The 11,276-nt window shown below is 30.6% G+C and overlaps 1 protein-coding gene and 1 pseudogene across 5 annotated transcripts in view; one reads left to right on the top strand and one right to left on the bottom strand.

Moving 5' to 3' along the window:
- The window catches only part of LOC119631589 (GATOR complex protein Iml1), a 14,824-nt gene extending 4,269 nt beyond the window's left edge, over positions 1–10,555 (bottom strand). Inside the window, exons 1-14 of one of the 5 annotated variants that reach the window (XM_038023940.1) lie at positions 10,447–10,555; positions 10,065–10,372; positions 9,258–9,977; positions 8,939–9,184; positions 8,762–8,877; positions 8,530–8,701; positions 8,082–8,439; positions 7,878–8,012; positions 6,163–6,270; positions 2,126–2,555; positions 1,855–2,029; positions 1,547–1,741; positions 534–611; positions 142–206 (exon numbers count right to left, since the gene is read on the bottom strand). In XM_038023940.1, the coding sequence (XP_037879868.1) occupies positions 142–206; positions 534–611; positions 1,547–1,741; positions 1,855–2,029; positions 2,126–2,555; positions 6,163–6,270; positions 7,878–8,012; positions 8,082–8,439; positions 8,530–8,701; positions 8,762–8,877; positions 8,939–9,184; positions 9,258–9,977; positions 10,065–10,372; positions 10,447–10,489 (3,149 nt within the window). In that variant the 5' untranslated portion in view covers positions 10,490–10,555. Of the gene's footprint in view, positions 1–141; positions 207–533; positions 612–1,546; positions 1,742–1,854; positions 2,030–2,125; positions 2,556–6,162; positions 6,271–7,877; positions 8,013–8,081; positions 8,440–8,529; positions 8,702–8,761; positions 8,878–8,938; positions 9,185–9,257; positions 9,978–10,064; positions 10,373–10,446 lie in introns of those variants that run through there. The other 4 variants (XM_038023941.1, XM_038023943.1, XM_038023945.1 and 1 more) reach the window with 4 other exon arrangements.
- Positions 10,556–11,176: 621 nt separating this feature from the next.
- Positions 11,177–11,276, top strand: LOC119632737 (annotated as a pseudogene).

Here is an 11,276-nt window from a genome sequence, read left to right as displayed (position 1 = left end):
ATAATTAACACAAACAATAAATAAATATATTGATAAATAAATGAAAGCTAAACAACGATTTTAAACAAGTCGAGCCCGTCAACAGGTTAAAAAAAAAAAAAAAACGAGAAGATGTAAGTGAATAAAAGTTTTAATAAAAACCTTGGACGTTTTTCAGGTAAACGATTGCTGCCCACACGTTCCCGAAATGGAGAATTTGTAAGGCCCTAAATATCATATTTGAAGAAAAACATAAGGAAAATTTTAATAAATTCTTATTTAACCTAAAAGATCAATAATAATAAAAAAAAAAAAAAGAAACAAAATATTAAAAAAAATTTTTTTAATAGAAGAAAAGAAAAAAAAAAAATATAAGAAAAAGAATCAAGAGAACCAGACAAAGGACATAATTATGGTAATGTCGAAGGGACGAAACACAAAAAAATGAAAAAAATTTTTATATTTAGACAGATTGCTTGGAAAATGAAAAATTGTTATAAAAATCATATATTAAAACGTTTGTTTAAGAGTATATAGAGTTTGAATTAGAGAACCTGATTAGGTGGAGGTCTGGAGATTATGCTGGTACTGTGACGTCTTCTTGTTAGATGACTTTGTGCGATGGGACTGTCCTGTAAACGATACCAACTCAAAACATAAGGCAAAAAGCAACAATAAAACATATTAAGAAAAAAAAAAAAAAATTTATTAACATTCAAACAAGCAATGCTCGTCTTAAAAGCCGATGCTTTGCACACTCACCACCCGACGAGCTTCCCTGGCTGCTCGCTTCTTTCCCATTGATCTTTAAATTCTGTCACTTTTTATAGATCATTTTTTTTTTTTTTGTAAATTCAAAATTTTAGCCCGATTAAAATCATGATATTTAGAAACATTTTAAAAGTGATCAAAGATTACCAACAAACTGAGTTAAAAAGTTTTCATTATGTCGTCCTTTCCATGTTTCAACATATTAATCGGAAATTCACATAATAACTTACAATCCGCGATAATGTCATCATATTGTGATGTTCAGAACTGTTCGGATAAGCAAGCAATCAAGAAGTAGTCTTACAGACGGCAGGAAATCGAGAATATTTTCTAAAAAATATTGAAACAAATATTTCGTGTAACGCGAGAGTGCTCTTGACGATCCGATTTTATTACGTTACGGGCTTTTCTCTAAAGTTTTCATTTAAAATTTCGACTGACTTATTGAACTTAACGTTCGAGAAGAGAACTCGTATCGTACTCGTTCAATTTAAAAATCATATAAGAATTGTTATGAGCGAATAGATTCGCGTACAAGTGAAATAAATGCGTCTTTTCGGTGGTGAGTGCAGGAAGTATTTAAGTAAAATGTATTTACAATTTTATACACATACATACATACATACATACATACATACATACATACATACGTTAATACATACATACATTGGTAGAACGTTTTAAATATGCATTATTAAGCAAATGAAATAAAATAATATATAATAAACAATGTTTAGAATTGTTGGTTTTTAGGGTTAAAAAAAATTAAATTAAAATTAAATGAATATTAACTTACCCGTGTTTTACGACGTTTCAATTTATTTATATGCAATTCCATAAAACGCATAAATTCATCAATTTGTTGTTTGGTATTATCTAAGGTCAAATCCGTATAAACATCACAATATTGACAGCCATTATCAATAATTTTATTCATCGCTTTATTCTCTTTCGGCAGCAGATACATACGATAACGCCAATATTTTAAGCTCTATTTTTGATTGTTCGATTTTTTTTTTTTTTTTTTTTTTGGTTTTTTTGCATATTAATGCACTAATTATTAATAAAAGAGATCATTTTAATGTTTATATTTAACATTTATACCTCCATTAGGGGATAATCAATATCACCACGTGTGCATATATAGTGATCCATATAATTCCAATTAAAATTTTCCAATTTTTCCGTTTTAAAATTAACGCCCGATATTTCATAGGTTTCATGTTGTGGTGCATGAAATCGATACCTATAGTCAACATTAATTGGTGGATACGGATGCCTAATAGAGAGATGAGAAGAATAAACAAAAAAACAAACAAAGCAGGAAAGTTTACGCAATCACATATATAAAATATGACTTTTTATGACTGATTACCTTGGTCTGTATCCAGTTACTGTTATTACCGAACCGTTCAACGATATTTTATGAAATATTCTACCAATTGATAATAGATACTCTTTGGATATCTCTTGACCGAGTTTCATATTTAAAACGGATGTTAAACGCTGTTGCTTTAAGCCACCGCAACAGGGTGCCTGAGCTGGCGATCCATTTGATTTCTCTTCAAATATTATTAATTGAAAACCTTGAGCCAAACGTTGTGATACAATTTCGGTGAACACTTCCTCAGTAGATAATGGCTTCCGATAAACGGCACGACTATTTGCATAATCAAAATTGACATCATCCGGCAATAAAGTGTAATCGGATATCACGTAATCGTTATGTAAAGAACGTTTATCAGGAAAATAATCAGTCGTGATTGGCAAACAGGCCGGTATAGTAAGGGATTTCCAATCCACACCTAACAGTTTTCGATAGCATGAAATGTATTAATGTTAAAATTGCGATTAGACATCATAAAGTAATTAATTTTTTTTTTTTTATTTTTTTTTTTTTTTTTTTTTTTTTGTAAATGTGCGTCTATGACAACAAAAAGAAAAAACAGACATATAGATTGGAATACAGTTAAAAAACAAGATTTGTGTAAATATGTAAGAGAACAATATAAAAGTATAAATGTTTTTTGTTTTTATATACCAAATCCGTGTGTGTAGTAGGCATGTGCGTTTTTATGTAATGCACGCATAAAGCTACCAGAAAAGAATTTAGATTACGCGCTTACGGCAGTAAAGGAATGGGTAAATATGTTCCTAATTTTAGGGAAAGACAATATTTTTAGCCAATAATTTTTTTTAATTATCATATAAGTATTCATTAGCTTGATATATGAAAAAAAGAGTACGTCCATGCATTTAAACTAACAATTAGATACTTGTGTTTATATTTAATCAATTTCATGTATGTGTATTGTGTGCTACAATATATATATATACATATATATACATATATATATATATATATATATATTTAAAGAAATTCGCTCACACCAAATCTGAGGATGTAGCATTCATTCTACATTAAATCAAACATATAGTTAAAAAAACTTTCATAACAATAGTAAAAAATGAGATTAATTTGCAGACAAAACAAAATCAAATTCAACTTTGGCCAAGTCTCTCTTTTATCCACCACTAGGTTAGCTGGAAAAAGAAGAATAATCGAATGCTTCAAACTATTCATATAACATTTGTTCCTGAAATATCGTATTAATCGAAAGTTTAGTTTAATTTAAATTGAATTTAAACCCTTTCTGAGCGTACATATATACATATATATATATATACATATATATATATATAAACTCGTAACTGTCGTGGAAGCTCATACATTAAATAACTGTTCGAATTGATGCCAAGGTTTTTTTTCGGGAGATTGAACGCATCTTGGTTCGATTGTTTTTTAAGCATTAGAGAGAAAAAAAAACTTTTATTCAATGCATTCTGTTTCTCATGTTTATCTCTTCAAGTTTGTTCTTCTAAGGGATAACAGATTAGAAGATAATCTTGTTATTGGTCAATCAACTGTGTTCAGATATTAAATTCACGTAGAACGGTTTACATCTAGAAACGTTTAGTTAACTATGGGGTCTTTATACCCATCACCGTAGGAGGAAGGGCATGTTTATTTTGTCAAAATGTTTGCACACCTACAAGGAAGTTTCAGAGATCCGAACAAGTGTATATAGTTCTGAATCAATTTAAGCCTGTCTGTCCATCCGTCTGTGTACTCTCTATTGTAAATATACTCCTAGCCGCAAATATGAACTAATTGCTTTTAAATTTGACAGAAATGTTAGAAGTTTTTGCACGCAAGCTGATATTGAAAATGCACCAAATGGGTTAAAGGACGCGCGTACAGTACCGCGTAAGCTGAGAACTCCTTTGTTTTACCCGAGGAATAAATAATTGGTTTTTGCTCACTACTCCTAAACTAAGCCGCAGCAATTAAATCTACAAGAATTTGAACATACACGCTATGGGCGATGCCGTAGCAGCTGAGAGTGAGCAATGAGAAAAATTGACCACGTCTAACCAATGTTATAGTGTATCAAAATTTAATTTTTTTTTATAATGCCTTTAAAACGTGCAAAAGCATGCTTTAAAACCCCCCAAAAGGTTATATGCGTTCGTGGCCAGTTTTCAGTTCAGAATGCACCTCTAAGCATCGGTTCATCGGTTCGTCTATCCATTCGTCCGTTTGCTCAATTGTATGATGTGGGTTGAAAACATTCCCCCTACTCGCAAGAAGCAGAAGAAGATATCGCGTACAAATTTGCTAAAGAATTTGAAATTAACCCCAAACCGCCTTTGCTTTCCGCGTTTTTTTCTCTTGTTACTCATAAACTACACCAAATACAAAGTTTAACTTTTATTCTAAAAAAAAAAAAATAAAAAAAAAAAAAAACCATTCACATCCTAATAGCATCACTAATATTATCAAGTATGAAAGTGTACTTGTTCTTAGAACAACGGGGATGAGTATAAAAGATTCAATGGCGGCCAAATATAATTCTCTCACTTGTTTATTAAAATCTCGAGTTCGAAGCCTATTTACATATATATATATATATGATATATTGAGAAATTATTCTTTCTTTTCTCCCATTTGAAGTCCTCATTCCGCTAGGATTCTTACATTGTGCATTAATTGTGATAAATAGATATTAAGTCTTTACAAACTTGTATATACAGGTAGGAAACGTGGAGATAGATTTATCTTTTATTATAACAATCGACTGGGAATCATTTACTAAATAAATTGATTAATGTACTAATTAAATAAATTCAATCGGACAATTTTCACTACACAATTACCTATACATCCTCTTCTTCTTCTTCTTCTTTGTCTATTTTGAAAATACGTTATATGAAGTTTGCTTTTGTAATATTTTTGTTCTTTTGCAAAAATCGATGAAAAAATTATTTGAACATATTACATAAATTTTGAAAACTTATCTGGAATTGTTATCATTATTTAAGCTTGCTCCCATTTAAGAATTCTAGAAGAAGTAAAGTCTTTAAACGGCAATAAAATTAATGTTTTTACTCTATTATGATGAAAATTGATGTAAATAATGATTACACAAATTTGTGCACGCATCGGTCTATTCTTTAAAAGCCATTTCGGAGACTGTTAAAAAGACTGACCATCGAATTCGAATCGCGTCGATTCACATTCTACATAAATTCTCTTTGATGAAATCAAAATTATACGCTTAAAATTTCTAGTTTTGATTAAATTCATAATTTTGAATACAAATAGGGGAAGTGTTCGTGGGTCCATTAAATGGTCATGGTGGGTCCATCAAATGGTATTAGTAAATGTTTCATATATTCATATCGAGCAAATATTTCACCTCAAGTTTCATAATTAAAGGGATTTCAACTCACAAAGGGATTTTATAATTTGAGAACAGACCTGTTTGAGCATAATTAATATTTCAAATTGTGAACAAAAGAAGTACAAGGCCCAAGTTAAGTACAGTTTTCAGTTATCAGTTTTTGCGTTAATTTTCCATTCACAATTTCGTCATATTTATATACATGGACAAAATTTCATGCCAGCTTGATAGTGACGGCAATAAGAGTGATAAAAACAAAATAAGGCATATATATGTATACGATTCGTTGCAATATCTAAAATGAGCAATAATGTAATAATAGCAATAAAAATGATATAATAATAACAATAATAATAATAATAATAATATACGAATAATCAAATCAATGTGTACAACTACTAGAGAAGTGCATAGTAACACAGTGCAACAAGTATTTGTTGAATTTAAAATATATATATATATATATATATATATATATATATATATATATATACATATATATGTATAAGAGGATTAATTAATTTTATTATAAACTAAAACAGAGTGCAAATTATTGTTACTTTTAAATCAAAAAGAAAATTATGAAGTTTATATATTGTTATGTTTAACAAGAATGTGACAGTGTATGCATAAATGTGTGTATATGAAATATATACCATTTGCTAACCTATGATTACTTTTCCTTTGCCATCTGCCTCTGCCTCGTAGACATTCCGAACGATAGAAGATTCTGTTTCAACTATAGGATTTAATTCTTTACGCGTACAAACATTCACTGTGTATTTAAATGATTTTTTTATTTCATTTTTTCAAAATGTTTTGCAATTATTTATATATATAGATATATTATGTATGTATAAATATTTCAAAAGGAACAAACACATTAAAATGTAAAGAAATCAATTATTATGTTAAAAGAGCAAACAAATATATTTATGTTAGACGATGTTAATATTATGTTTGGAATATTCCATTTCGACTTATGGACATCAGAGGTGGCCAAGTTTCACTCTTATACGATCATCTTTTTTCTTTTCTTTTCATAAAGTCACGCTATAGCATGACATGGAAATCAATATCGCTATCGATTATTTTAAACGTCGCGATGTCGGACGCTTGGAAGCGACCAATTAAAACGACGGTAAAGAATCGACTAAAACGAAATGATCGACGATATTGATTACCTCTGATTGTTGCAATTACTCTAAGACTGTTGAAAACATATGTATCCCTCGCCTTTTTACAATATGTAATTTACAAATTTCCCCTCTGACGTAATTTTTCAATGCAAACTGTTTCTTCACATTCTCTCCGACTTTGAAAAAAAAAAAAAAAAAAAAAAAATTATTGCATATTCACATTAATTTCTTAATTTTTAACAAATTCTTTTCCGCTATTTATTTACCCCAAATATTTTATTATTATTCTTTGCTTCTCTCGGCGATTTATAGAAATAAACGTTTGTTTTGTTTCACTTATTTTGATAGTCAATGCGTCAGATTTCCAGAAGTATTGCGTATATCAATTGGAAAATTTAAAAATACATATGCAGCAGAAAAATGCTTCTAGTAAAGTTATTATTGAACGGTTTCAACTGGGCGAGAAAGCCATAATAATCTTATTTTTGAAAGAATGATTCGAACGTTGGGTAGTCATTGTAATTTCAAATAGCAATGAAAATTGAATTTGGTAAATAGACTGATATATATATATATATATATATATAGGGCAACCCTAAGAGAGTTAATGAACCAATTTTCCTTCTTATATATTCACTATCATGTTGCGGGTTGATTATCAAATCAACTCTTTGTTCTTTAAGTTGATTTCTACATATTTTACAGTAAATGTCTATCTATATGTTGCAGTAGTTTTCGAAGAACACATACGCAGTACAAATCAAGGGATTAGTGTTTTATAAACAATATTGAACTGAATATCAACATCTCGTTGCTTTAATGTACATATCTATGTATGTATATCGTCTTTAATTTTAAGAATTTTTTTTTCAAAATTTGAAAAAAAAAAAAAAAAACATTAGACAATTAATGAGATTGCTAGTAACCCATCAAAAATGTTTAATTACACCTTAAATAATCTCCAGTTAATGCTCGAGAATTCTTCACTCTTTAAAAAACCAATAACTTTAAAAGACCAAATAAAAAAAAAAAAAAAAAAAAAATGTTTTTAACAAAATTCACTAAACGGACGCTTGAAATGTTTACGAACGTGCGATCGTGTATTTTGTTAAAAAAAAAAAACCTAAAATTAAAAAACAAAAAAGAAAAACAGAACATCAGCTGAATTAATCAATGGCTACATATAACACAACAATCCGGATAAACGCGCCTCCAATATAATAATTGCGAGGAATGCAAATACCTGTAGTGATAGCCGGAGTCCACTCCTGTTCGCCAGTGGCGCCCCATAGAAAACTTTTCGCTGGCGCCGTGGCCCCATTGGCATTTGTAATTAAATTAGTTGGACTCAACAGGGAGCTATTGCGTTTCTTTAAAACTGTAAATTAATCAATTCATTATTTGCTTGTTCATATATTGAAGCAGTCGTCTGATCATATATACACACAATCAACTTTTTCTATATCACCACTATTGGAGGAAAATGAACAGTTCGAGGTATGATCATAGTCCATGGAATTGTAACAAGATGAGTAATCATTTTCATTACTGCTATTCAAATTATTATTATGCGGTTTCGCGGGAACTGCCTGATAATGATGCTGCTGTATTAGTACACCCGTTGGACCTTTAGGGAAAATGTGTGTCCATCGTCGCCTATTCGATGTAAGCTTTATGGTAACATGTGAAGGATCAAATGGATTAATTAGGGCACGCCCAGGCCTGACTATAGGCGTAATAGAGACAATTGAACGACGTGTATTTTTCTCTGAAGCCAATGATTCTGATAAGTTAGTCGCTTCCGTCTTGAAATATCGAAAAAAAAAATAAATACACACATATATATATATATATATATACATATGTATATACATTGAATATCGCATAAATTTTACCATAGCGGCCAAAATTCCGGACGTGCCATGATGTATATCAGGATCAGACATTTTACGCCTTAACGTAGGCAATTTAATAGGCGTAAAATTTTCCCAATCATTGTTTTGATAAGCATAAGTTTCTAAACTGGGCACTGAAGTCTTCTTTGCACGTATCACATGTTGCAGAGAACTGTATATAACGCTCTTTTAATTTAATATAAAATTAAACTCGAAATTTTATTTCACTTACCATGTACCCTGAGCTGGTGGTGCTTGAAATATTTGATCGTCATAGGCTTCATAATCGAATAAAGAATTGTGTATATATTCAGATTGATTGCAACTCAAAAAATTTTTCTCGTTTTCCTGCGAGATGGAAATGATACGTAAATAATAAAGCACATGCACACACTTATCTACTACTTACGCTATTGTAATTCATATGAATGGGAGCATTTGCAATCATGGCTGGTAATTTTATACGTGGTATGAAATTTGAGTAAGCAATTTTCTTATTAGTGGAATAAAAGCTTAAATTAATCCAATGTGGCAAAGAATAATCATCAGCAGATGTCAATGTCGTATCCTTGTTATGAAATTTTAACAACGGCACGGCATGCAAAGGCTGCTCTCCCACACACACTAAATCGCTACCGACACCATTATCTATAATCTGAACATGTCGTTATTTAAATGGCTTATAGATCATTTATGTAAATTTTTTTTTGACATTAGTATTTACTTACCCGTTGTTTAGTTATATTTGTTAGCTCGCGATCCACTTCAAATACACCTACGCCTGGTGTAATGACCACTGACAATTGCCCCGTTCTGTCAAATGTACGATCCAAGTAATGCTTCTCAAAAGTATTTAGGGAAATATTCAAAACTTCTAAAAAGTTTCCTTGGGCCGCTGTTGAATTATAAGCAGGCGGTACATCAATACTGTCACGTGAGTGATAGCTTAAAACGGTCGACTGATAGGTAGTAAAAAGTTTACGTAATTGCCCCAAAACTGTACACCAATCATCATTGCGTTCATTTTGAATAGCTACGCGATAGAAGTCCTCATAAAATCGCCCTTTATAATCCATTTGCAGGCAGTCTCTCATATGTTCGGGAAATTCCTCTAATGATTTGGCAGCGTAAAATGTACGTGAGAAGAGTACAATGGTAACTTCATGATTACAACCAAGTTTTTTCCATTTATGAAACAGTTCAGTGAGAAAGCCATTAACAGATTTTTCAAAGTAAAGATCACCATGTATATCAAAATCCCACATTTCGGAAGACATTTGCAAGAACAAATAAACCATTGACGTGCTACTACGAAAGACAATTTTTGTATCGTCTGTAATAACACCACAAGAAACGCGTTCACCCTGCGACCACATTTCATAGACTTGGCATCGTATTTGCATATCATTGTAATCAATTTTTTTATTTACATAAACACATGTGTTGGTCTGAAATAAATGATAAAATTTATAAATCATATTTAAAAAATCTCTATATATAATATATATTATTATATTTTCGATTGCATTCTGTACCAAGTACTTTTTTAATCGCCACATTTCCGATCTGCCCATATATTGGTCTTTAAATGTTATTTCGATTGAATCCAATGCAACATCATAAACATCAACGATCCGCATTATGACATCGGTGAACGGTCGTAATTTAAACTGGGTTGCGACTCCCGATTCAATGCTAATTGCATCACGATTTTTAAGATCATTAAACTTTGTTATCTGTAATAACAGTCTAGTGTTTTCCTCATCATCGCGATGATATACTTCAACTATATCGCTAAGTTTCGCATCCGGATGCTCTTTATTATTAATTAACAAATCAGCATCTAAGTAATAAAAGAGAAAATTGTTTAAAATGATTCTCTGATAAGAATTTTATTTAGCATTTCATATAAATTACCACTATAGGCCTTTTGATGCGTATAGAGTTTATACAACTTCATCTGATCCAATCACGACTTGTTTTAATCGAGAATATGCAGCGTTATCGTCGATCTTTGACCCAATCCTTTGTCGTATGTTTAAGTTTTAAGTGAAAGAAGATCTTATTATTAATTTCTGACCTTATCCAATAAAATAAATAATCGCTTGTTTGACACAAACTATGCCTTATCAGTTGTTTCCTAACGAAACATATGTTGTTGCAGGGTAACCTACTCTACGCATAGAAAGTTTAATATAAACGCGCAATACTTTTTCTCATAATAAAAATCAAACATATATAATGCAAAAATCTCTGATCTAAACTAAGTGTTTGTTCTCGCACACACCTGCATATATACAGATTGTAAATGCACAAGGTGCAGTTTAAGCAGCAGTTCACGAACAACATAACATAATTTGTTAGAGAATTTCAAATATTAATATATAAAAAATTCAAATTCAATTCATTTCAATTCTCTCTCTATATAAAAATTATTAAAGCAAATCATAATAATAATTACACATATTCCGTGATATCCCTACTTAAATACTACTAAGCTCATTATCTAATATCCATTTATTTAAATTAGAGCCGATAGCCTGTGTTGCTAGTGCTCAATGTCTTTTTCTTAGTCTAAGAATTCAGTTCATTAGTCTAAAATTAAAATAATAATAATAATAATAACATCTCTACTTAATTAATACAAGTTCTTGCTACGGCAGAACATATACTAAAATTGGAACGATACAGAGAAGATTAGCATGGCCCCTGCGCAAGGATGACACGCAAAATCGTGAAGCGTTCCA

The sequence above is a fragment of the Glossina fuscipes genome, unplaced genomic scaffold (genome assembly GCF_014805625.2).
Source record: "Glossina fuscipes isolate IAEA_lab_2018 unplaced genomic scaffold, Yale_Gfus_2 1, whole genome shotgun sequence".
Lineage (NCBI taxonomy): Eukaryota > Metazoa > Arthropoda > Insecta > Diptera > Glossinidae > Glossina > Glossina fuscipes.
The sequence above is the reverse complement of the archived record's forward strand: the minus strand, read 5'-3'. Positions and strand labels throughout refer to the sequence as shown.